Genomic DNA, 27,709 nt, shown 5'->3' with positions numbered 1-27,709 from the left:
ATTTAGGAACATTTAGGCCTAAATAGCGCTCAGGTTAGCCTGAATATCGGTCAGGTTAGCCTAAATAGCACTCAGGTTAGCCTGTTCACGTTTAGCTATCGGTAATAGAAATGGGATTGCGATATTTAGTTGAGAAGTCTACAGTCTGCTGTCTGCGGTCTACAGTCTGCAAATGTAATACACCGCTCGGATCGACACTCGTTCATGGGTTATTTTGAGCAAAATATGCTGTTCCTCGTCAAATTAGACCTGGGATTCTCAAGTTGACTATTACACGAGGCTAAAGCAACTTTAAGCAATGTCTTTACTTTTTAGCTGCGAAGAAAAAGGCTAGTACCGTTCAGTATCGTGTCGCTTTGGTAAGACAGCTCAGTTTTGACTGCCGCTCGACAGACGGGCCTGGGGAAGAATCGGACAAAGATGGCGGACGGAAGTTCGGCCATCCACAACTTGATAACGAAAAACCATTTACAGAGTCTCATAAGCCAGAGCACCTCTCTTTACCTTAACACAGGTGTGTACATCAAGACGTATGTTAAATTATTTATCCACAGGAAAAGGAAATTTCCCTCTACAAGTGTATAATAAGCTGAAACAGAGACATTTATTTTCCTAGAATCGAGCTATTCATTTCCGAGAATTGTTTGTTCATTGTTGATTGGTTATCATTCCCCACTGCATCATGGTTATTTCCCTTTCGGAGGAACAGCTTAAGTAAGAATTTGTTGTTTTCGGAGTTAATCGCGATTGTGTGAATACGTGTTGTGGAAAGTGCGTGTACAGTTAGTGTTGAAGATCAAAAATGTCTTCCCCAGGACCAGGGAAGGGGAAAAAGAAGCGAAAACCCAAGGGACGAGGCGGTGCTGGCAGAGGACGTGGCAGAGGGCAAGATTTACCCACTCCTGGAAGACACGAAGAGGCAGGAAAGCCTGTCGATGATGACGAAGTTGAAGTTGAAAGCGAAGAGAAGCCTGCTACGGGAGCAAGGTCAGATCCTGAGCCTTCAAGTTCTACAGCAGCTGAATATGACGAACTGTCAGAGACAGGACGAGAGAGACCGAGAGAGAACGAGACTACAGCTAATGAGAAAGTACATGTAGAGGAAGGCGGCAAGACGCCCTCTAGTTCTACAGGAGTCCTTCAGCCACAAGAGAAATCAAAACGAAAACAACAACAAGTTCCTGGTGCGAGCAAGTCATCTACGTCATCTCCTTCCTCTGGTACCAAGGTTAAGGGTAAGCTTTACTGAAATGAAGATGAATCTGTTCACAGTGGGTTTAAATTTGCAGTCCGTAGACTGATGAGCATATTTGCATTGTTCTGGCAGGACGAGAGAGACCGAGAGAGAACGAGACTACAGCTAATGAGAAAGTACATGTAGAGGAAGGCGGCAAGACGCCCTCTAGTTCTACAGGAGTCCTTCAGCCACAAGAGAAATCAAAACGAAAACAACAACAAGTTCCTGGTGCGAGCAAGTCATCTACGTCATCTCCTTCCTCTGGTACCAAGGTTAAGGGTAAGCTTTACTGAAATGAAGATGAATCTGTTCACAGTGGGTTTAAATTTGCAGTCCGTAGACTGATGAGCATATTTGCATTGTTCTGGCAGTAAGATATCATACATACCTCTTGAACCAAGTGAGGATTTCTTGGTTTGACATCATGGGCAGAAACTTGATTCAGATTACATTGGGCTTAATTTCAGTCTAGTATCAAACCAGGCTGGGCTGAAACTTTCAGCCCGGACTGAAGGTAGGCCTGGGCTGAAATCTTCTCCATGTAATTCCCAATTTCATTTCAGGAGGATTTGCTTCAGAAGCTGGGTTGATTAATCGCAGCTCAAAAGTTGTAAATAGTAATAAGTTAAACGCAGTGCCAAATTAAAAATGATGTTCATAGCAGACATTTTGGGCCTAGCCCTTAGGTTGAGTTTTGTTAATCGCAACCCCCACCTAACCTGTTATAATTTCAGCCAGGCCAATATTTGTCATGTAATCACCCCCTTAGGCATGAGTCCCATGTTTGGAGGTCAAAAACGTCTGTCTCACAGCTGCTCATAGCCTTCTACACAAAAGCCCTTTAGGGTTGTCACGCAGTCTTCCTCCCTAGTAAATGTCTGCTGAAACAGGCCTGGGGGTGCTTATGATTAGAATTCTGAGTGCATGAGGGGGTTGCTAGAGGAGACAGACAAGAGTGTGAAAGCACAAACAAACTGACAACACTACTAACTACTGCGGAAAGCAAGAAACAAGACAAACATTGATCAATCATATATATGTTCACGTTCATTAACAGAAGAAAAGCGATAAAATCTGGGTTGCACATTGGGCTCCAGAGGCCTTAAAGTTGATGGATTTCTTGTTACCCGCGCGGCCATGGGCCGAGCATGGTTCATGTTCTACCTGTGGTTTATTGTTATTAGTATTTTTTTTTGTCGGTGACCAGACCCAAACTCCCTCTTGGCCAAATTTTGAGTCACGCAACGTGTGATGTTTATTCACCAAAAGCTGTTAAAACATTAAATCACGGACAATTTTACGGATATTGTTTTCTCTGTTGTGGGTAAAATATATTTTCTTTTGGTTTTATTGAAGCGTTGGATTCAAAGGGAATATTAAATACGCTAAAAAAGGTATTATGTCAGCCATGGAACACGTTGAAGTTGCAGCTTTCACTTTCGCTATGTGACAAATAAGATCGTGTTTACTGTGCAAGTTTATTTCACCAGAAGCGCCGGTCATTAATTTATTTGCAATTTTGCGAGTAATTCTTGTGGTTTTGGGCAAATGAAGGAAATTCTTTGGCTGTTTCATCACAGCGAGTTCATAGATCGGAAGGAAAATTAAATATTTGCAAGCCAAGCAAAGAACATGTCAGAATGTGCAAGGATTATGTCATTGGTAGGGAAGTAACCACCGTACTAAAGATAGCCGTGGATAACGCAATTCTTGAATTATGTGACTCATATGACTTCTTTGCTAGCCCTTTACTCATGGGAAAAAACAATTAAATTTAATTGTGACTTTTAAGAAAGAACGCTGTTGTTAATAGTGTTTGTATCTTCATGCCCATACATATCCGGAAGAAAGTTCCAGATTGTATTACGTCATTGGAGATCTCACAACGACTACGACTGATGGTGCAATAATACAGTTTGTGTTGATCAAGTGATGTGGTGTCTGCAGTAATCAATGAATCATGAAGGATTGCTTTGGAATGTGCAATGCATTGCGACTGTAGTGCTAAGAAAACAGTTTAATTTTAGAAGCGCGGTTATAAGATCTAACAGATCTTGTTAGGAAATTGTTTGTGATGAATGCCAACCCGCCATGTTTGTTTACTATGCGCCAGTGAAAATATTCGTAATAGTAATTGGACAGAGTGGAGTACATTTCGGGGAGTAATCGTGTGAGTAATTTCAAAATCCGTCTGAACAAGTGAATATTGTTCGTAATATTGAAGGTAAATTAGGTGGAATTGGCCCACCCATGTTCTAATTTCCATAGTAATTAACACACAAAACAATTGTGCACATAGACTGAGTGGGTAAACTTCTGGAAAGATGTAAAAGCATAAAATTCCTTTTGTTGGAAGTTGTAGTGAGTCAAACTAGCATTCCAGATGGTTGAAGTAAGAAACACAGAAATCTGGAAGGGAGGGGGGTGTTAACGGTTTTGGAATTCGGAGAGCATTGGGAGGGGGGGAGGGGGTGAGAGCATTTTTGAATTTCTGAAGGCAAGGGGGGGTTAAAATGTTCATTCTGCAGTGGTAGGGTATCAATATTTTCTGGAATCACCCATTGAATGGCAAATTATGCTTTTAGGTATAAGTATGTCTAAAATGTGCAATTTTTCAAATCCAGTCCAAGTTCACAGATTTACAAAGTAACACTTTTTATCTTTTTCTTCACAAAATACCAATAGTTTCACAAAGGGGAATTTAAACATAATATTTTAAGTGTCTCAGACACTCTTTGAAAGGCCACGCTATATAGTATTTTGGTGTCATCTAAAGTTTTAAGAAGACTTCCTGCAGGCCTAACCAAACAAATGTCTTGTATGAACAAGTCCATCTCTTTCTTCATGAAATACATTGTACTCTCTAACAGCTTCTTGCTGATAAGGATTTAAATCAATAAGTAATTTTAAAAAAATAAATTTAATGTTCAAGCCCATTGAAAGACCATGCTTGTATCCGTTGAAGTCTTTTGCAAAATTTATCTGGGTGCAAAGTGCCTTGCCTTGATCGGGAAGTGTGCTGTGATTGGGCCACATGCATAGCCCGGTGTTTCAGCAGACATTTATTTATTTATTTACTCCAATTCAATTGCACAGATGATCAAAACAAAAACAAAAACAAAAAAATAAATATGTTTACAAGTATAAAAAGGAGATATCTTATTAATTAGGCCAGTTTATACAGAATTCTAGATTCCTTATTTTAAATGAACTGCCTGAGATAAAATACAACATACATAGAAAACTAACATAGACGAATTGCAACAACAATAAGTGATCAGAAAACTATAATTACATTCAAGGGTGAGGAAGACTGTGTCTGTGTAGGAGGCTAGGCTACTCATGCCTATGGATCAACTTTTGCATACCTATCTGTAATTTTTGGTCTGCTACATCCTGACAAGTAAAGATTGCTTGCAACAAAGAAAAGATATTTGGATGTTGTACATTATCTCTCTAAGTTTCCTTAATAAACAGAATTGCAAGCAATCTTTAACATGTATTCCTTAAGTTAAGGAAGGTAGTGTGAAAAAAAAAGCTCTGTTTGAATATGGTTTAACTTGATATGTTACTGAGATTTTACAAGGAAGAATTATGTACATTGTACAAGAACATGCATATGACCACCATGTTTACTAAATAAAACATAACAGGAATTGTGAAAGAATGAATGATGCGCATGCAGCATTAACACTACTGGAAAAATGACCTGAAAAAATTTCAGACTCTGAACGGGATTCGAACCCACGACCTTTGTGTTACCGGTGCAATGCTCTACCAACTGAGCTATCAAGGCCACATTAGAGCGGTCGTGTGTGGGTTTGGCCCTATATGTTCAGTGGACGTAATACTCGGCTCAAGTATATGAATTCCATGGTAATAGATGTCTGAAAAAAATTTTTTCTCAGGTCATTTCTCCTGTAGTGTTATGGCTGCATTCGCATCATTTATTCTTTCATTATTTAATTGCTACTGTTGGACATCTATTACCATGGATAACAGGAATTGTACACTGGAATGCAACAGGGTGTACACACTTTGAATATATCTATCAATCAATTTTAATCCTCTACAGAACCTCAAAGTGTGGCAGCCTCCAACACCTCTGCCTCTACTCCAGTGCCTTCCACTGTGACTGCTGCTGCTGCTGCTGCTGCTGAGACAGCTGGTGTATCAGCTGCTACTTCCGTTAAGACAGCTGGTGTCTCAAAAACCACAGCTGATGATAAACAAGATGTAGAACAATTAACAAAGCTTGCTTCCAGCTTGACTACAAAAGGTAAATTTTGATTCTGAAGATTGACCGTCAGCATTTGTAAGAGTTGTGAGTTTTATTTTTTTTTTCACAGATTGCAGCTAACATGTACATTGTAGCCTTGGAAAGACAATCAAAGGGATGAAGCTATTTATATAGTACATGTGCACTTTGTTATTACCCGTAGCCAACGTTAACACACACAAAACTTTGTACTGTATATGCACCTGACCGAGTTTGTTATACACTGGCACTGTACAGCATTAAGCCTGCAGTGTCTGTGTGTATCTCAAAGTGATACTGAAGTCAAGGAGTGTTTTAGTGGGCTTTCTTGCAATGTTCTGACTGCATTAATATTATTGACAGCCTATCTGTTACCAATGGTTGCAAGTCGGATTAATTTAAATTACTTCAAGACCATGGTACTTTAAAAAAAAAACCATACCAGATCTGATTTGCAGTTTTGGAACATGAAAGTACTTTATCTCAAGTTACTTTTAATTAATTTGTTAATTAATGTATAAAGTTGTTTCCTCTCCAATACATACATGTAGCTCATCAAACACAAGGAAATGGTGGACCACATCCCCCTAAAAGACCAGGCTATGGTACTGTAGGCCGTCCTATAAGGTTAAGGGCAAACTTCTTCCGCCTCAATATTTCATCACAACTATCAGATCTCTACCACTATGATGTGGAGATTACCCCAAACAAGTGTCCCCGATCAGTGAAGAGAGATGTTGTGAATGAAATCATTAGGAGGTACAAAGATACAACATTCCAAGGTCACCACCCTGCTTTTGATGGCGAGAAGAATTTGTATAGCAGAATCAAACTTCCTCCAGTGAGTTTATTAAGCTGAATAGTCTTACTGCTGTGTAAAACTCCTGAACTGTAAGGGACCTGGAGATATTGCATTTACATGATTGTGTATATTAGAGAGACAAATCCTATTACATTTAAGAACTAACTCCTATGAAGAGTCATCATTCATAAAGTAGTACCTCCCATGATGAGGCAACTCAGTTCCCAGGAGGGAGCATTTGTCATAAAAGGGCACCTCCCATAAAGGGACACATTCCATTAAGGCATCCCCAATAAAGGTGCATCTCTCATGAATTCTCATAAAAGGGTACCTCCCATAGAGAGGCACCTCCCGTAAAGGGGTACCTTCTATTATGGGGCACTTTCTATAAAGGGGCACCACCCATAAGGGGGACCTCCCAGAAAGGAGCACCTTCCTTAAAGAAGCACATCCCATAAAGGGGACCCATAAAGAGGCATCAGCCATAAGGGGGCACCTCCCAGAAAGGAGCATCTTCCTTAAAGAAGCACATCCCATAAAGGGGACCCATAAAGGGGACCCATAAAGGGGCATCAGCCATAAGGGGTACCTCCCAGAAAGGGGCACCTTCCTTAAAGAAGCACATCCCATAAAGGGGACCCATAAAGGGGCATCAGCCATAAGGGGTACCTCCCAGAAAGGAGCACCTTCCTTAAAGAAGCACCTCCCTTAAAGGGGACCCATAAAGGGGCACCACACATAACGGGGCACTTCCCATAAAGGGGCACCTCCAATAAAGGAGCACCTCCAATAAAGGGGTACCTCCCATCACTGCACTTCCCATTAAGGGGAACTTCCCATAAATAGGCACCTCCCATAGCAGGCACCATGCATTAAGAGGCACTTCCCATGATTTATAATGGAACCTTCTATAAATTGGCATCCTCCATTAACTTTTGAGGGGCACTAATCTCATAAAGAGACATTTCTGGGTAAAAGGTCACCTTCCATAAAGGGAGACTCCAATAAAAGGTTACTTTCCATAACATTGCATGTCAGATAAAGGAGCACCCTGCGGAAAGAGGTACCTTACATACTGGAGCACCTCTGCTAATGTGTACCTCCCATTATTAAGGGTTATGTCCTGCCCCCGCCCCTATGAATATCACTAGTTAAATGAAAACCTGCAAGAAGATTGTGTCACTTTGCAAAGAAAGCTTGTCCTGAGCACATGTACTTGACTAACAGAACTGTGTTTTACAATTGAAAAATTAATTGTAGCACTATACGTGTAATTATGTTTACCGGTACATTTGTACTCAATGCTTTTTAACCAAAGGTTGATTTGTTCTGACTGTTAAATAGGCTGAACTTAGCGTCAAGTTGGCTGGTGAGGATGGAGGAAAAGACAGGGAATTTAAGGTAACTAACTTATGCTAAATAGTATGTATAATGGGTCATTCCACATGAGAACAAAGAAGGAGCCATTTTTGAAGTAAACTAGTCTAAGATTTTAACTGCAGAGCCATAATGCATAAGAACTGGACTTTCAAAACAAAACGTCATGGCTAAGTGCAGATTGTATCATGCACTACTGAGGGGGGTACCCAAAGTAAGCGACTTCTTAAAGACTCCTATACAGGTATAATGGCTGCAATCATCTTTTAATCATAAGTCAATCAAGTTCGAGTTTGATCCAGTATTTTCATTTTACATTTTTTCAGAGGAATGTGTAACTGTCAAAAATATTGTCATGGACGTTACCTAACATCCATGAAAGTTAAAGCAATTTTTTTTTCTCTCATGGCTTGTATCTAAACCTGATATAAAAATAACATAGGTGCTTTTTTTATTTGACCAAGTAATAAATATCTGTGACAACAAAACTTATCAGTTCCAAAAGGTCATGGATGTTACAATTTATGGACATTACACTCATGGATGTTACATCATGGACAACATTAAATGCCAAGAAGCTTGGTGATAATTGCCCTAAAAGCCTGGTTCTAATATTAAATTTTGTCATTTGACAAAAATTGAGGACCTAGCATTCTAAACAATGTTGAATTAGTATAACTAACAACAACAATATATCAGTCAACAAAATGCCAAAGTGTAAGTTTTTTCATCTCCTAAAGCAAACACAGCAAATGGTCAATATGGCTCTGTGATAAAAATTTAATGCCTTTGAATATAATACTTCTGCTTTGTCTCTTAAGTTTTTTTTTTCTATCTTTTTAAATGATTTTTCTCTCGCCATATTTGTGCAAATGTAACGTCCAAGATCGTGGAATGACATGCATACCCTTAGGAAACATGTTATGTCACCAAGCACTGCTTTAGACACTTACAGTCCAAGCGCTGTGCTTCAACTGCTGCCTAAATGTTAATGAATGCTATATAATTTATATAATTTTGTAAATGTACATTATATAGAAACGCTGTAGGGAGGAAAATGTATTCAGTAAGGCATTTCTGGACAGTCATTTTCCAAGGGAATGGATGGATGACAACTGCCTGTAATTATGCAGGGGCTGTTTTCACCAAATCTTAGAGTATTTAACAGCTTGTTTGCATGTTCTATATTTAATATAATGATGTACAATGTCATTTTAGAGTGTACATATTTAAGAATGCCCGCCCCTTGGAATTTTCAGCAATCATTCATGTGGTGCATGGATATTTTCTGGTTTTGCAGAGGGCTGGCTCAGAATGAGACTCAGATCATTGGAAATCCAGTGCAATATAACTAATTCAGCAGGGAATCTTATGCAAGTTTGTAGGTCCTTTTACACAAAAGAAGGTTTCTAATGTTCTTTACTGCTTTTATAGGTTAAAATCCAGTTTGCAGCACCAGTTAGTCTCCTTGAATTAAATAACTTCTTGAGTGGTAAACAAAACGGAAAAGTGCCTCAAGATGCAGTTCAGGCATTAGATATTGTCATGCGGGAGATGCCATCATTCTATTTCACACCTGTGGGGCGATCGTTCTTCCCGTTCAATGGCCAAGGGAGACCCCTGGGTGAGGGGTGTGAGGTGCGGTTTGGTTTCTATTCAAGTGTTAGACATTCTGAGTGGAAGGCCATGCTGGTGAACATTGATGGTAAGCAATATGATGATTTTAACAAGAACAGGAACAGTACATTGCTGGCCAGGCTGTCCTGATTAAGGGCCAGGTTAGGGACAAGGCGATTTTCCCCAGCTACTTTACTTGATGGAAAATGTAACACCAGAGACTAAGGAAAAACATGAAGAGCGTCTCTACCGTAGTGATACACTTTTGTCTAATACACAGCACAATTATGGTTATTTCGTCTTTGAAATTTTTGACCATTGTTACATGTATTTTAGCCACGTATCACAGCAAGTTTATGTTCACGTACAAATCGAAGACTATTGCATTTTAACAATTGTGGGACATTACTCTTTTCAAAAAAAAAATATTTGGCGAGTATAGAATCTAGCCTGCAAACACAGACAGATTTCTGGCTTTTGTTTCACACTGCCGAAAAATACCGCTATATAAAGTCATACTGCCCTGCCCTTAGTGTGCTTCATGGGCCAATCTTTTCTGACGTCATTGTTTACATTTTCCTCATAAACATAAGACATGGCACATAGAACTAAGAAGGCATCACGCTAGACAGGAATTGACCACAAACATTTAAAGAGCTTGTGAAACTTAGTAATTAATGAAATGTTTGGCTGTTTGGGTGTAATGTTCGAGGAGAAATTGGCTACCAAAAACTACAAAATTTCTGGGTGGCAAAAGTGCTAATGAGCTCATACATTCTTAAAAAGTTGTGAGTTTTTAAACCCACGTCGCACAGAAAGTATTCAATACATCAGGCTCAAATTCCCTGGGACAGTTAATCCTGCTGTGACCATTCAATATTCAGAATTAATGTTTTCAAATGCAGCTCCATCAGAAACTGTAAAGGGTAGGGTTTTCAGCCGTTGGGGTCATACATGTAAATAGGGTATGGATTTTGGCCATTTTGGTCTTAAATAGGGTATTTGTTTTGCACTCTAGTCTTGAATTGGGTATGCTGTTTTAGAGGAAGCTACCCTTTCATCATTATCAATAACACCATCAACATAAGCCCTTCATAAATTATGTTTAGGGCAACTGTGCCTGCCACAACGGGTATCAAATTTTTGGTCTGGGGTTTAATGGGTAGGGAAAATCGCAGATTTTGGTCTTAAAAAGGGTAAGGGTTTTGGGAACTAGGCTGCATACCCCCACCCAATTTTTCTGGGAGTACCCCCAGACCTGAATGTTGATTATAAAGGTCATATTCAAGGAATTGCTCAAGTGCTCAAACTTGCATCATATCCATATTGTGCCGATTATATCAACTCAATAACACATGTGTATGAATTTTACACTGTGTGACATTAAATACCTCTGTAGATCACTCTTCGAAAAGTTGAAAAAAAAAAAATATGCAAGTCCTGTATGTTTGCATTTTTGCTAGACGGTATGAGTTCTAATTGCTATATCTGCCCAGAAGCCATTAAGTCAGCTTATGTCTGCATGTTCACTTCATCAAATATTGAATGGTTATCTTTTTCTTGGTTATTTTATTTCAGTCTCTGCAAAAGGTTTTTACAAGGAACAACCCGTCATTGACTTCCTATGTGATATTCTTGGACGGGGTGTAACACCCCAAAGTCTTGAAAACCGTAGCTTTCGGCTTGAAAAGCAAAGACTTGAAAAGGCCATACGTGGTAAGACTGCAGAAGACTTTAGTTGCATCATGTAACGTAAAATTTTATACTCAGTTAATCTTTACACACTTTCTTTTATGCGTTATTTTATTTCGTAAATTTGGCATAATTTATTAAATCCATCTGGGGGTCCAAATTGTTGAAAGAATGGATAATACTGTCCAGTGGATAGCATAACTACTTTTCAACAGTTTTTCACTTGTGACGGCAATCAGAAACAGACTTTGGTCTAGCTCTAGATGCAAAGATTTACTACGAACACAGATAATCAGTGCTGAGGAAAAAAATTATATTAATAATTATATGTATTCTTGGGTTGCAGGACTTTTTAAAACTTTTGTTAATTAGTAAGGTCTTACGAGACATATTTCTATTTGGGGTTAGAAGACATGCAGGGTAGTGAATGTCTTTCAGTGTTGGAACAAGTGTACTAATACTTTCTTTGTCCTTAAGGAATTCGTATACAAGCTACTCATGCAACCGCTTTTAAGAGAAAGTACACCGTGTGGGGAGTATCAAGTGCTCCCGCAGAAAAGCTACAGTTTGTAGTTGAAGATGGAGCAACTGGTAACAAGAGCAAAACAACCGTGGCAGAGTATTTTAAGAATACATACAAATTGCATTTGAGGTATTGAGTAATTCGATTGTGTATAAGTAGTTTAAATAACGAGTTAGTGACCTAAATACAATTTTCCAGAAGTACAAAGTGCATAAACTATAATTTTCATCTCAGCAATTGCTTCAATCTCTGAAGAGTGGTTTCCTTATTATTGCAACGATATCGATCAATACTATGATTGTCGACATAGTGCTGACGTCTACCTCAGCAATTGGTGCGACGACGATCGCTACACTCGCTGAAGCGTTTTTTCCTGATTTATGATCGTAGCGATCACTGAACCTTTTTTACAGAGATTGAAGCTATAATATGGAAACCAGCCATTGAGTGTAGACTTTGTTGTGCATCTTCCACCTAAATTTGTAAAGGAAAATCTAAATTCATCAACAAAATAAAGAACAAAAAAAACGTACTCTCTTAATTTCAGATATCCTCACCTACCCTGCCTACAAGTTGGCCAGAAAAAGGACCGTTACCTGCCATTGGAAGTGTGCACCATCATTCCTTGTCAAAAAAGGCATTTATCAGAGGAACAGACGGCAAACATGATCAGAAGTACTGCTCGTCCTGCACCTGAACGTCAACAGGCTATTCAGAATTGGGTATGTTTGTTAAATCCCACCTAGGGCTCTCCTGTCGCGTTCCTCTAGTCTTCGTTCCCTACTGCATCTTGATGAAACGAGTGAACTGTGACTCTCGAGAGTTCCATTGCAGGCTCAATTTTATTGGTTTTAAAAAGCATTAACATGAGCACAAGTAAAACACCAGTGATGACTCAAGTTAGCCGCTACTAACCCTAAGAGGGTATCATACCCCCTATTCATGGCAATGTCGCCGGACTTACTGGTAGCAGTCCATAGAAAATCTTTCAAGGATCCTAAAGGATCTTCATGACGATCTTATCCAGGAACTTAATCAAGATCCTGAAATATCCTGGTCAAGATCTTCACAGTTCTTGCTGGAGCTTCAAAGATCTTGATCAAGATCTTAAAGAATGGTCAATGATCTTAAGTGATTTTGTTCAAACATCTTGCCATAACCTTTGAAGCTCTTTGAGGATCCGTGCAAAGACCTTTACAAGATCTTCCATGTAAGGATCTTTTCAATATCTTTTAAAGATCTTTTAAGAATTTACTTGAAAGATCCTTATCTTCCATTATCTATAGAAGGTCTTTTGAGATCTCCTAACTCAAGATTCTTAACGATCCTGTAAGGTTTTTTTTTTTTTTTTGCTAGGAAATGAGGGAAACGCCATTTGATATTACATAAAGTAAATTTGTATATATGCATATTGTCAAATATCTCATTGATCGTTCCATTCTAGGCCCAACAAATGATACAAACCAATAGTAAATACTTAAAGGAGGAGTTCCAGACTTCTGTTAGCCCTGAAATGGTCAAGGTAGGTGGCCGCGTACTGCCAGCACCAAAAATCAAGCTTGGACCACAGGATCAAGCTTTGGTTCCACGGGATGGTTCTTGGGACATGCGTAGCAAATTGCTTCACGAGGGAGCTCGTATTAGCACTTGGGCCTTAGCTTGCTTTGCCAGTAGGTGTAGCGAAGATCAGCTGAGGAACTTTTGTAAGCAAATGGCCTCTGTGTCGACTCGAGAGGGAATGAGGATGACAGAGCAACCAACTGCTGTGGAATATCCTAGGAACTTCCGTGATGTAAGAACTGATGTGTTTTTCTAAAAGTATACTTGTCAAACACTACAGGTCAATAAATAATAGATATCCGTAATTTTATTGCAGAGGTAGTGCTAAGCTTACTTCTAATTAGTGCATTTCCTCGTAGCCAATGTAGCCACAAAATGCTCAGAATTTCAGTTGAGACGTTGACCACCCTTGAGCGCAAGTGTTGTGACGACTTTCAATGTGTTCTGATTTTAGGCAAGGCGCTACTGCTATGGCGCCTTTCTCTGCGTAGAGATATACATTTTTGTCATTCCTTTAATGCTGCGTTTGGTAAATTGTCGTGTACCCCGTACGATGCAGGGCTTCTCAAACTCATTGATAATTCATTACGTTTAAACAAAGGAAATCATGACGGTGACGGTCTTTGGATATATGATCTTAAGTAGCATAAATTTTTACGATTTTCTTTTCCATTTTCTCCTTAATTTAAGTTTTGATTGAGAAGATATATCAAACGCTCGAAACAGTGTTTGACCACATTTCCAAACACCTCAAAGTTCGTCAAAAATACTCCGCTACGCGTCGTATTTTCTATTCTCTTCTCGGTGTTTGGGAATGTGGTCAAACACGGTCTGTCGTGTTCGATATATTACGTACAATTTCTCTTATCCATTGAATTCAGTTTGACTGCTACTCCCCAAACCTTGAATACACTCGTTTTTTGAAAACGTTGTATTCAGGGATATTTAGAAAATACTTTAAATGTGAGGTTTACTTCCTCATGAAGGATTCGATGATTGTTTTTAATGTTGCATGCTTCAACAAGGACCAAGTTAATATCAAAACAGCAATTGACAAACTTTATTTCACAGTGAATGTTTCTAGAAAACGGCCAGTGCCCACAGTAGTTTGAAAACGTTTGGCTGGCCGGCGATCAAATTTACTGAACTTTTCTGGGTTTTTGGATAAGTCTGCACTAGAGTGCTTTCGTTCAAATGATCATGCGAAATCCAAATTGAACGACTGACGAGACTCATTGAATGGGAGCTGCGAGAGATTCAGACCTGTCTTTGATTATTACCTCTGGACTGATGATAGGAAATGAAGGACTCCAATCCTCTAAAACCATATGCACATAGCCAATTTTATATCTAGGTAATAAATCAAGAATTAAAGTAGAGAAGAACTTGAGTTTTAATTTTAGTTCTTCGTTTGATCAGGTGGAAAGTCTATTCTCCAAGTGGGCGGTGGATTATCCACAACTACAGCTTATAATGGCTGTTCTACCAGAAAAAGACAAGGAACTTTATCCAGAGATTAAACGAGTTGGCGACAATGTCCTTGGAATTGCCACCCAATGTGTTCAAATTAAACAGGCACAACAGGCGAAACCTCAAGTCTGTGCCAATCTTTCTTTGAAGATAAACTCCAAGTTAGGTGGAATCAATCATGTTATTGATCCGTCAGAGAAGTCACCCGTGTTTAGAGAACCTGTCATCATCTTTGGTGCTGATGTAACTCACCCTTCTCCCACTGAAAATGGGATTCCATCTATCGCGGCTGTTGTGGCCAGTATGGATGCAAATGCAACTAAATACTGCGCACGGGTTCGGGCGCAGAGACACGAGAAATCAGGAGGTGCCCAAGAAATTATCAATGATCTGGCTGCTATGGTGAAAGAGCTTCTTGTCGAGTTCTACAAGGCCAACAGGAGACTTAAGCCGTCCAAGATTATCTTTTACCGTGATGGAGTCAGCGAGGGTCAGTTTGACCAAGTGCTAGTTCATGAAGTGCGTGCTGTTCAGGAGGCCTGTATGATGCTGGAAAAGGAATATCGCCCAAGAATCACTTTTGTTGTGGTTCAGAAGCGGCATCACACAAGGCTGTTCTGTGAAGAGAGACGAGATGCCTCAGGCAAAGCTCAGAATGTACCTCCAGGCACCACTGTGGACAGTGGTATAACACACCCATATGAGTTTGACTTCTATCTGTGCAGCCATTTTGGAATCCAGGTAAGTTGATGCTATTTTAATGGTGGAAACGTTCTTTGAAAGCCTAACTTAAAGCGAAACTCCAGTTCGCTTTACAGTGGATTGTGATGAACAAATAGCTCTCTTTTTCCTATCGTAACAGAGGTTTTTAGAGAAACCATTTACTGAGCCAATTTCATATGGAACGCCAAAACTGTCTTATGATACTTTTGTTTATTATATTGGGTGGTTGTGTCATTATATTGAGTAGTTATGTTATTATATTCAGTGATTAACTCATTATAGTCGGTGCTTATGTCTTTATATGCGGTGCTGTCTTCATTATACTCGGTGCTTATTCCATTATACTCGGTGCTTATGTCTTTATATGCGGTGCTGTCTTCATTATATTCGGTGCTTATTCCATTATATTCGGTGCTTCCCTCGTTATATTCGGTGCTTTCTCCGTTATATTAGGTGCTTTTTTCATTATATTCGGTACTGTTTTTATTATATTCGGTGCTTTCTTCGTTATATTCGGTTCTAACTTTGTTTGGTGTTTTCTTCATTATTACGGGTGCTAACACTATTATATTCGGTGCTCTCTTCCTTATATTCGGTGCAAAGGCCATTATATTCGGTACTTCCTTGTTCGGTGATTACTTCATTATATTCGGTGCTTACTTCATTATATTCGGTGCTTACTTCATTATATTCGGTGCTTTCTTCGATATGATCGTCACCAGTCTTCGCAAGGGGCCGTACAATTTGGAGGTAGTCTAGGGAAAGCCGGGAAAAACGGGTGTCACGAAAACTCAGACCCCTCGAAATTAAAAACTCAATTGTTATCACCTGAATTGCTCTATGGCCACAATGGGGCGAGATGTTTATCTTCTCCGGTTTATGTTGTCGCTTCGATCAAACGGTGAAAAACAAATATTGAACTTCTCAGGTTTATCGCTGTCGCGTCGGTCAAACAGTGAAGAACTAACAAGGTTTAGAACAGCAGCCGACACTGTTTTTCAAAACAGACCTTTTTTATGAAATCGTATGCAGCAAAAAAATGTGCTGTTCTCTGAAACATACTCGTTTGATCGCAATCTGCTTTTTGACTTTATGTGCGTTGCGTGACTGTCGGCACGTAAAAAGTCAACACGTAAAAAGCACGTGAAGGTCGAACCGATTGAACCGCCATGTGTGGTCTCGAAATGTGAGTGAACGAAAATTGAAAACTGGCGCGAAGGCCCCGCCACGAGGCAGATTTAATAATTAACTAATCCAGGCGGTATGAAAAAAAGAAAAAACAAAAAAATAGAAGTGTTTGGTTTGAAACTTACTGCTTCCTGTAAGAAATATTCACTATTCCCGTTATAAGTTGGAACGCAAACATGGCTATCTCTATGTACTCTTTTCTTCTTTTTTTTCCCTAAATTTTGTTAATTTCTGCGGGTTACGTGCCGACAGTCACGCAACGCACATTAAGTCAAAAAGCAGATTGCGATCAAACGAGTATGTTTCAGAGAACAGCACATTTTTTTGCTGCATACGATTTCATAAAAAAGGTCTGTTTTGAAAAACAGTGTCGGCTGCTGTTCTAAACCTTGTTAGTTCTTCACTGTTTGACCGACGCGACAGCGATAAACCTGAGAAGTTCAATATTTGTTTTTCACCGTTTGATCGAAGCGACAACATAAACCGGAGAAGATAAACATCTCGCCCCATTGTGGCCATAGAGCAATTCAGGTGATAACAATTGAGTTTTTATTTCGAGGGGTCTGAGTTTTCGGGGTCTGAGGTTTCGGGCTCTGAGTTTTCGTGACACCCGTTTTTCCCGGCTTTCCCTAGACTACCTCCAAATTGTACGGCCCCTTGCGAAGACTGGTGACGATCATATCGAAGAAAGCACCGAATATAATGAAGTAAGCACTGAATATAATGAAGTAAGCACCGAATATAATGAAGTAATCACCGAACAAGGAAGTACCGAATATAATGGCCTTTGCACCGAATATAAGGAAGAGAGCACCGAATATAATAGTGTTAGCACCCGTAATAATGAAGAAAACACCAAACAAAGTTAGAACCGAATATAACGAAGAAAGCACCGAATATAATAAAAACAGCACCGAATATAATGAAAAAAGCACCTAATATAACGGAGAAAGCACCGAATATAACGAGGGAAGCACCGAATATAATGAAGACAGCACCGAATATAATGAAGACAGCACCGCATATAAAGACATAAGCACCGAGTATAATGGAATAAGCACCGAGTATAATGAAGACAGCACCGCATATAAAGACATAAGCACCGACTATAATGAGTTAATCACCGAATATAATAACATAACTACTCAATATAATGACACAACCACCCAATATAATAAACAAAAGTATCATAAGACAGTTCTGGCGTTCCATAATTTCAGGTTACGTTTCTTTCAGTTGATCCGTATCAAGAATTATGATCCAGGATGAAGGAACCGCTGAATCTATTGTGAGCAAGGATTCATCAGTTCCTTCGATGAACTATGACTAGGCTGGCCTTAGCTTAATCTTGGATCATAGGTTCTGACCTACAGCATCTCAAAGAAACGGACCGTTAGACTTGCTTGTGAGGACCCTTGTCACTCTTTGAGCAACCAGTCATTAATTACGCCTGCCGGTCTGTCTGTCTTCCTGTCTGTGTGTTTGTTTGTTTTTTTGTTTGTTTATGTTTCTGTATGTATGCCTGCCCGCCTGCCTGAGTGTCTGTCTGTCTGTCTGTCTGTCTGTGTTCTTTATATACATCTCACTTGCATGTCGCTTTAGATTTCCCTCTTTTTCATCTCTTTGTTTATATATCTATTTATTCTGTTTTTTTAACTTGCAAATTGTTCCCGTTATTCCCGCACCTGTTTTCTTATTATTGTGTGTGTTAAACATCAAGCTTTATTACATGACTGTAATCTTCGTTTACGACAATGTATTTAATCGGAGATAATCCCAACACTGTTCCGTCAGATTCTCAAGCTGTAAAATAGTTTTACCATGAAGGTTACTGATTTCTCCTCAGGGAACAAGCCGACCCACACACTATCACGTCTTGTACGACGATAACGCCTTCACAGCAGACGGACTTCAACAGCTCACTTATCAGCTGTGTCACGTATATGCACGGTGCACTCGTAGTGTTTCCATGCCAGCCCCTGCCTATTATGCACATTTGGTGGCGTTCCGAGCCAGACACCACGTGACCAATGGGAGGTAGGTCTTTTGAGGCAAGATTTTTTATCAAATTCTCTACGTACCTCTTCGTGGCCTAGTTTGTTTGTTTTGTAATTCCTCTCGTGTTTAACTTTTTAGGAGCGGTGATACTGTAGATTTGGAGAAGTCTGCAAGAGCCATTCAAGTCAGCGACAAAATGAAAGGAGCGATGTATTTTACGTAACGAATCGACACGACACCACTCTGTATACGAAGCTCGAAATATTACGTGAAAAAACGAAGAAAAATACATGGCAATAACACGTAAATATCTCAATGATAACATGATATGTAAATTGAAGTTTTTAAAACGAATTATTTATAGCTAAGGTTATTAAATTTAGACTGCCTAGGATATTGATGCAGAGATTCAGTTGTTATCTAAATCATAGTTAATAGAGGGAATGGTTAGCAAACCTGGTATAGTTCTTTGTTGTATGTTTTTGTTGGCTATTTTTGGGGTTGACTGCAGAAAACCTGGTAAAATACAGAAGGTTGTTATGTGTGCTCGTACAACTGACCATTAGAAGCATACCGATTATGTAATTCATGCATAGTCAATGAGCATAAAACAGAAGATGTGCGGGGTCAAAGACCATAAATCTTGTTTGCTTCTTTGATGTTTAGCGGGCTCCCTCTGTTAACTATGTCTAAATGTGTAAATGACTTGATTTTGATATAAGGCTCCAGCTTTAAAACAAAAAGCAGAGAAATAAGAATCAAAATACGTTGACTTTGTCTCTAGTCATAAACAAAGTTGATTAGTTCCTAAAGAATTGCCATTTATGTGCTACACGATAAAATAAGAAACATATACAATAACATTTTTGATATGACGGAAAGACCTCCAAAACCCATCAGGCTTATTAGTTATAGCGCAAGCCTCGGCCATCTCGATCGTTAATAACTACTTATTAACCGAGAGTGAGGTATTTACGGGAAGATCTTAAACCATGCCGTATTGAGCGAGCAATAGCGAGGTCAATATTGCAAAAGGACCGAGCGTTCAAGGTTAGCACGTTGTTTAATATATAGCTTTTTGCTCAGACCTTCCAGGCCCGTGATCGGCCCTTGGGCATTACGGGAGAATTACGCCCCACACTTAGTCAATAAGAATTCGCGTTAGATCGGCTAGAAACGCAAACCATGTAATAATATGAGCATAATTAGAAGATTTTACTACATGCGTTGTTTTGTCATGTTAGTCACCGAAGAGCGCCTTTTGTTCCTACTGTTTTTTTAACCGCGATTTTTTTAACAGTTAGTTTTTGCTATAAAGTTATGGTTAGGGTTGGCTCTGGGTCACTTGTAGTTATCTTTTATTTGGTCCGGGCAATACTAATTATGAATAATGCATTAATGCATTTTTAACTTTCTGACTGGTTGACTGAATCGGTTTTTAGCCATTATACCTATGTTTAATCGTATAGTAGAAGGCCACCGAGAAATACCGGAATTATTCATCGGAACTAGCTAGAGCTTGATAGAAACATTAAATCGAAAAGACTTCCGTTACTAATTTCGTCTGGGTCTTCGAATGTCTCCACCGAGCGAGGAAAATCGAGAAGTGGTTCACCCATTCCCACCTCCGAAGATTTTTTTTTTTGGCAGGCCGCTTTTCAGGAAAAGACCTCCGCTAGAGGAACGTAACGAATGAGTTAAACCAGCGAACGGAAAAGACAGCGCTTTTCTAATTTTATCTACAAGTGCATCCCAGAAGATACTTTGACGCAGGGGCGAGATTAGGGGGAAGGTGCAGGGGGTGCGCACTCCTCCCTGGGATAAAGTCCTCTTCGTATTCACTTTTAAAATTTTGTTTACCTCACCAGTCAGTTACGCCATTCCTTAGTGGTGCAGCCCCTCCTAAGAGAAATCCTGGATCCACTCCTGTGACGGCTAACTAGTGGCGTTACGTCCTGAGCACGCGAAGTCAGAATAAAATCCTTGACTTACACCTCTAAGCGAGACGACAAGCATCCCTTACATTTACAGAGGAGAGTCTCCCAGGGCGGGAGGGAATACAGGGAATGTACGGGGACGAACAAGGATTGTGCAAGGGGACTTGCCATTTGCAAGTAGGAAGAATAGGAGAAAGACGAAACAACTGACCTGGAAACGCACGGAGAAGAGAACTTCCTGAAGGTTATAGCGCAAGGAATCGCTGGGCAGAACAAACGGGAAAAGCAAGGGAAAGAAAGTTGATGTATAGTCTCCTCATCGATGACGCAAGTTATTAATGCCGAAATCGAGAATTTCTCTATTAAAAAAACCTCGTACACTCGGGTAAATTAAGGCATGGGTCAGCAGTTATATTCCTCAAAAAAGTTAGGGGGTGGTCTACCTTCTGAGGCTTTGTTCATAACAATATAAACTTTTGGTAGACAAATACATCTCCTAAACTGATTATTTTTGACCTGTCGAACTTATGCAAATTAGGCCACGTGACTTGATACGGCCAAAAAATCGTGGACAATTTTTAAGCAAGAATGGGCGCAGTTTGTAAAAAGAAGGTTTCAATTGAACTGGTGCAGGACAAGTCCTAATGACAACAGCAAAGGAACTATGCCTGGTAACTAATGAATATTTCATTGCTTTGGAAATAAACTGTTTCTTTTACCAGTACTCAGTCTCCCAATAAACGTTTCCAAGCGCAGAAACGATAATTCTAATGGCCCTAAAATCATGAAACTAACATCAAAGTTTAAGGAAATAGGAAAAGTGTTCCCATTTCACAAAAGAGATTTTTTGACTTTAAGAGGTCACGTGACATGACAGAGGAGCCCACTGTTGTGAAGTATTCGAGAGATAAAAATGATGTAAGAATTGTTTCCTTAAAGTGTTATGGTGTGTACAAAGGTTTTCAGTGGCTTTTGTCAAAGTCAATTCGACAAGACGCACAAAAAACACTTCAAATAAACCAGCATCCTCATTTTAAACCTAGCGTTCAGAAAAAAGCCAGATATAACCGAAACAAAAACAAACCAAAACAAAGCAAAATCGTTTTCAATGCCTGCCCTCAAGAAGGAAAAACACTAAGGGAAGCCATCAAAAGGGTCCTCCAACATGGCGGACTGTACACTTATAAGTGGCTTGTAGGGCATTGAGGACCAACCAGTGCTGAAAGATTGAAGTTTTTACTTGTTCATTTGATTAGGTGGAAAGACTGTTTTGCAAATGGGCAGAAGACCTGCCTGAACTACAGCTTATCCTGGCTGTTTTGCCAGAGAAATCTAAAGATTTTTACTCAGAGATAAAACGAGTCGGCGACAATGTGATTGGAATTCCAACCCAGTGCGTTCAGTCAAAACTTGTGCGACAAGCGAAACCTCAAGTCTGTGCCAATATCTCTTTGAAGATAAACTCCAAACTAGGTGGAATCAATCAGGTTATTGATCCGTCAGAGAAGTCACCCGTGTTTAGAGAACCTGTCATCATCTTTGGTGCTGATGTAACTCACCCTTCTCCTACTGAAAGTGGGATTCCATCTATCGCTGCTGTTGTCGCCAGTATGGATAAAGATGCAACCAAATACTGCGCACGGGTTCGAGCGCAGAGACACGAGAAGTCAGGAGGTGCTCAGGAAATTATTAAAGATCTGGCAGTCATGGTGAAAGAGCTTCTTATCGAGTTCTACAAAGCCAACAGGAAACTAAAGCCGTCCAAGATCATTTTCTACCGTGATGGAGTCAGCGAGGGTCAGTTTGACCAAGTTCTTGTTCATGAAGTGCGTGCTGTTCAGGAGGCTTGTATGATGCTGGAAAAGGAATATCGCCCAAAAATTACATTTGTTGTGGTTCAGAAGCGGCATCACACAAGACTATTCTGTGCAGACAAACGAGATGCCTCAGGCAAAGCTCAGAATGTACCTCCAGGCACCACTGTGGACAGTGGTATAACACACCCATATGAGTTTGACTTTTATCTGTGCAGCCACTTTGGAATCCAGGTAATTTGATGCTGCGTAACATTTGTGAAAGTTTATTTTGCTACTTTAACTCAGTGAGAAACTCCAAGTTGCCTGACATTTTGTTGTGATGAACAAGTTACGTTTTTGTTTTAACAAAATTATTGTAAAATAGCATATTGCATTTAAACCCTGAAGTTAAACCAATCTCAGGATACTGTACGTTCCTTTTGGAAGATTTGGATCAGTAGGATTTGTAATCCAAGATCACTAAAATCGTAGTGTATCAAATGAACTGGTGAATTGGTTCCTTTGATGCACCATGATCCGAGTTATCTTGAATCACAGGTCCTGATCTCGATCCAACCTCATTCCCAGGGTCTCTCACCTCACCGACCCCTGGAGCAAGAGAGGGCCGGGAGACCCTAGGAACGAGGTTGATCTCGATCGTCCAAGAGGGAACCACTTTAAAACTTGCTTGTAAGGACCCCTGGCGCTCTTTTATCAACCAATCATTCATTACGTCTGTCAGTCTGTCTGCCTGCCTACCTCCCTGCCTACCCGCTTGGCTGTCTGTCTGTTCGTCTGTCTGTCTGTCTGTCTCTCAGTCTGTCTGTCTGTCTATTTATCTGTTTCCTCTATACACACCCCACCTGCTTGTACATGTCTGTTTAGGAGCAGTCAATCAGGTCATTTCCTCCTTTCCTTGCCTTTGCTTATGAACTTATTTTCAGCTGACCATGCTGCTTATTGGTAATATAAAATGTTCTTATTTTTTTAACTTTTCAGATAATTCCCCTCTCCTCCCACAGCCCTTTTCCTCTTGTCAGTTTTGTTAAACATCAGCTTATGTATTACGTAACTGTAATCTTTGATTTAGGCCAGATATTTACCTTGCCTCAGGCTTTGCAGGCTGTAAAATAACAATTTTACCATGAAGGTTACTGATTTTTCCTCAGGGAACAAGCCGACCTACACACTATCACGTTTTGTACGACGATAACGCCTTCACAGCAGACGGTCTTCAACAGCTCACTTATCAGCTGTGTCACGTATATGCACGATGCACTCGCAGTGTCTCGATGCCAGCCCCTGCCTATTACGCACATTTGGTAGCATTCCGAGCTAGACACCATGTGACCAATGGTGGAAATGGAAGGTAGCTTTTTTTGTGGCAAGATTGTCGTCAAGTTTTCTACTCTCATGGCCTTGTTTGTTTGTTTGTTTGTTTGGTTTTTTTAATTGTTGTCGTGTTCAACTTTTTAGGGGCGGTGATACTGTAGATTTGGAGAAGTCTGCAAAAGCCATTCAAGTCAGCGACAAAATGAAAGGAGCGATGTATTTTACATAAAGATTCAGCTGGATTATTCTGTGTAAATAAATGTAACTTGAAATATCAGGAATAGAGAATAGATGAAAACATGGAAAAATAGACAGGTAATAATGCATGATCATTATCGTCGTCGTCCTCCTCATCATCATCATCATCGTCGTCGTCGTCGTTGTCCATTTCGCTACAAGGGAAATAGGACCTTAAAGTTAATAATACATGAAGATGGAACTGCTTCGATAAAGACATCAGTAGTGACTGTTTATATGAAGGCATTTCCCGATTTTCCTTCAGTTTACAATGTAAAATAATAGAATTGTAAAATAATAAAAACCATGTAGAAACAAAAGACGAGACAATACTGCACCAAAATACAATGATTTGCAAGCAATGTTTAAACAAGATGTTCTCATTTGTGTCCGGTACCCGAAGAAGGAGCCGGGATTTTTTGAAAGTGCTGTTGCGTTTTTGTCAGACTTATAGTAGGAAAACGAAGCGTTAGTCAGGTTGTAAGTACGAACGCCAGTTTACATAGTTCTAAGTCAGTAAACTATAAACTAAAAGAAGACTTAAAATTACTTTAGAGGTTTCTGCGTCACTGAATGCAAGGTAGCTTTGTGAACATCGTTTCTTCTGGGTTCTGATGGCACAGTTGTTCGAGATACCGCTATTGCTAAGCTGGCATTAAACGGCAATTTCCTGTTGTGTAAACGGTAATGTATTTGCTAATTGACTGTAGCCAGTATGAACTCTGTAGTACAAATGCAAGAAGTCGCTACCGGAAAATTGTAAAACTATCACTAGTATTTAACATCGATCCTGATTAGAAAAACGGGGTTGATAATTTTTTAAGAAAAGTCGAATTAATGTTCACCGAAAATCTTATAATTGTTGCTTGTGTACTGACTCGTAAGTGATGTTTATTTGTCAGGTTAGAAAACTGTAGCTGACCTAGCCATGGGCGCCTGGACCAAGTTTAGTTGCATTTTGCGTTTAGATAGAGCCTGGACACGAGTCAAGGTTACGTCTAAATCTGAACATTTTTTTATATTTTGTAAAAGCTTTTTAAAAAGATACAAATTCATAACGGATAAGAGTGCTCCAGGGTCATTCTAACAATAGCGATTCTACAAAATGTTGTAGTCCGTGATAGTGTTTGTTTTGTTTAGCAAATAAGTTAATTTGTAGATTCGAGTTTCTTCCAGGATAAACTGTTATAAAGAATTCAATTGCCTTTAGTATTTATAGTTAATTAAGGATACATTTAGATTATATGATTGCTGTTGAGAGTCAACAAGGAAATATATATTTTGCGTAGAAATATTGTTTCACTTCGTGAATGATTAGGTTGTTGAGAAATTTTAGGCATGGAATTTAGAATATGATGCACGAGAAGACCTTGGCTATTAATATTTACTAAAAACTACATCATTGGATGATGCAATTCGAGAGTTTTCTTTGGCTTAGCCATCATTGGTTATGAACCATTATACCATGCTCTACAACTATGGTAAGCGTATGCTTGATTTTTTGGGGCGTTTTCATTTTTATGTTAGTTTAGTTTTGTATATGTGGGGGGCGTTTTTTAATAAAACGATTGTTCCACTTGCGCTTGTTGAGTATGAGATGATGATAGCAAACTCGGCGCAACGCGCGTCGTCGGCTATCTACCATCCCATGTCCAACGCGCGCTCGTGGAATAATTTTTAAGGTGGTCGAACACAGTTTTTGATACCTGTGTTTCATTCCCCTTTTTCTCTAAAACCCTTGATCCTTTGGTCACCAAATATGGCAACATGCAAGTTAATAACACAAGTTTTGGTTTTCTAAAAGTAAAGCCGACGTTTGTGTCGTTACCATGGCAACATTTAGGATTATAAACAGGCCTTTATAATCGGATTTGTTTATTTGCGGAAAATCTAGTCATTAGGACTTCTTCATCATTTACATGCAACAAGCTTGTAACAATGCTCACAAATTAACTCTACTTTAATTATGGTAGTTTAACACAGAGATTCTTAATTGTGTCTTGTTGAAGGGTAACTGGAATATCTAGAATTTCCTTTGCTAAATTTGAATGTTTTTCGATATATACTCCAGTTACTTATTTCGAAAAGTATTATCTGGCCAAATTTCGTGAAGTTCTAATGAGTTGGGTTTTTTCGGTGAGAAAGAAAAATCTGAGAATTGTTTCTTTGCATCGTTACATTTTCTAAAAAACCTTTCCACTAGAAAACTAAACTATCAATACACTGTTCAATCGTGAAGAAAAATAGCTCTGATAGCGATGATATTGAACAAATAAAATGATTGCTGTATCGACGCCATGTTTTTTTTTGTGTGTGATCCTTGTGCGCGCTCTGAATCGCATTAGCAAGAGCACGCGCGAAATTTGTCTTCGGCCCCCTTCATTATGGTCAATTATTACATTAATCAAAATTCTCGAACGTGATTGGCTATCAGCAGCCCGATTTGAGCATTAATTGGACAGTGTCTACGCGTCATGCTTGTAATTGGACAATGTAATAGGACAGTGTATGCGTCATGCCTGTGTAATTGGATAGTACGCGTCATTTTGCTCGCGCTGTTGCGGTGCACTTTGTTGAGTAAACTGCTGTATTTTTCAGCATTCATAACGACGTTTAATCGTTCAGCCCTCAATAATAATAATAAAAAAGTATTTATTTAAAACTGAAACTGAAAAACTGAAAGACTGATCAACGAAGTCCGGGAGGAAGACGCTGGTATAAACCGATGGTTTGTTCGTTTCTCGAATTTTGTCATAGTTTTGATTAATTGGTAACAGGGCTTCACGTCGTCCAATTCAGTCTGTAATCATACTCGTGATTAACAAATCGGACGACCGCGAAGCGGGAGTCCGATTTTGTTAAACACTCGTATGATTACAGACCGAATTGGACTCCACTCAATCCTATTACCATTATTAATCGAATCTCTAACGAAATTCTCGATCATGATTGGTTCTCCGTGCGCCTATTTGCCGCCTAATCGACGCGCGATCACGTGGGTGTCCAATTACAGGTATCCAATTTAAACTTTTTGTAATTGGATTCTCACGTGGTTTTCACGTCAATTAGTTTAAGTTTATGGCATCCATAAACTGATGTTGATGAGACCTGAGAGACAATATCTCAAAGACAGACACACGCATTCTGCATTGTAACACTTTATTTCAGAGACATGAACCTCTTGTCACGCTCATAGGTAAACCCAGTGACATGAGTAACATGCCACTAATTCCTGATCTCAAAGTCCATCAGGGATTCCCAGTTGAAAACAATCACTCCCTTTAGATATCACAACAAACCTTTCATTTCCTAAGTAAGGCCACTGTTATCTACATCTGTAAAAGACGGTGTATCAATGGTTCCAGTCATGTCTCTCACGTGTCCACCTCATGCCCCTGGCCTCTAGTCAAGCACACGCTCCTCGTTATATGCAGTCCTGTTGTTTGTGCCAATCCTTCGCCCCTATTTTTTTTTTTTCTGGAGACAGGTCCGGAGAAATTACCTATTCCAAGGTGGCTACCCCCGGTACCACCTGAGTGTACTCCCCCTAGGGGGGGGGGGCTCCCCTCCTGGTTCCCTCAGTTTCCCGTGACTGTGGCATGCCTCAACCCTGGAGGCAGGTCTCGGAACTTCTATTCCTGGGTGGCTACCCCCGGTACCACCCGATCTGTACTCCCCCAGGAGGGCCGTCTTCCTGGGCCCCTACTCCCCAGTCGTCCTTCCCTGCCACCCAAATTTTACCCACAGCCAGTGTGTTATTTCCTAAATGTAGTATCGTTAGTGGCAGCTCAGACCAGCCCTCTAAAGAGGATCATGAACGCGCGCTTTAATGGCTTCCTTTGCAATGTTTCCTACAGTTTTCAACACTTGAAAAGCGCTACAGACGTTTTCGCTTAAAGAAAACTTCCCGAAAGACAGTTTTAATTCCAAAATTTGTTATAGATACGATTAATTAGTAATTG

The 27,709-nt window shown here is 39.7% G+C and overlaps 1 protein-coding gene and 1 long non-coding RNA gene across 3 annotated transcripts; both read left to right on the top strand.

The window, feature by feature from the left end:
* Positions 1–402: 402 nt before the first annotated feature.
* LOC110055431 (protein argonaute-2-like) lies at positions 403–26,041 on the top strand. 2 transcript variants are annotated; one of them, XM_089270644.1, is made up of 14 exons: positions 403–514; positions 816–1,235; positions 1,328–1,516; positions 5,313–5,516; positions 6,047–6,336; positions 7,642–7,698; positions 9,109–9,379; positions 10,870–11,007; positions 11,461–11,635; positions 12,054–12,228; positions 12,951–13,298; positions 14,486–15,277; positions 18,294–18,484; positions 18,584–20,003. In XM_089270644.1, the coding sequence occupies exons 1-14, from the start codon at positions 421–423 to the stop codon at positions 18,666–18,668; spliced, it is 3,429 nt and encodes a 1,142-aa protein (XP_089126770.1). In that variant the 5' UTR covers positions 403–420; the 3' UTR covers positions 18,669–20,003. The 2 variants fall into 2 exon arrangements, with proteins under 2 accessions (XP_089126770.1, XP_089126771.1); XM_089270645.1 differs by lacking the exons at positions 403–514; positions 14,486–15,277; positions 18,294–18,484; positions 18,584–20,003 and adding exons at positions 21,253–21,300; positions 21,639–22,430; positions 23,348–23,547; positions 23,655–26,041 and having other exon boundaries at positions 703–1,235; positions 12,951–13,250.
* Positions 15,743–16,521, top strand: LOC149105587 (uncharacterized). The gene is made up of 2 exons (XR_016201174.1): positions 15,743–16,408; positions 16,451–16,521. It is a non-coding gene; the product is annotated as an uncharacterized LOC149105587 (long non-coding RNA).
* Positions 26,042–27,709: the final 1,668 nt, after the last annotated feature.

This window comes from Orbicella faveolata, unplaced genomic scaffold (genome assembly GCF_042242905.1).
Source record: "Orbicella faveolata isolate gen_17 unplaced genomic scaffold, um_ofav_v1 contig_34, whole genome shotgun sequence".
Classification (NCBI taxonomy): Eukaryota; Metazoa; Cnidaria; class Anthozoa; order Scleractinia; family Merulinidae; genus Orbicella; species Orbicella faveolata.
Note: the sequence above shows the minus strand (reverse complement) of the source record. Positions and strands in the feature narration are given on the sequence as shown.

Bases quoted from the DNA above. Each gene is read 5' to 3' on its own strand.
- LOC110055431 (XM_089270644.1), top strand. From the start codon at position 421: ATGGCGGACGGAAGTTCGGCCATCCACAACTTGATAACGAAAAACCAT. The intron at 5,517-6,046 runs GTAAATTTTGAT...ACATACATGTAG, and splicing joins TTCCAGCTTGACTACAAAAG to CTCATCAAACACAAGGAAAT. The intron at 9,380-10,869 runs GTAAGCAATATG...ATTTTATTTCAG, and splicing joins CATGCTGGTGAACATTGATG to TCTCTGCAAAAGGTTTTTAC.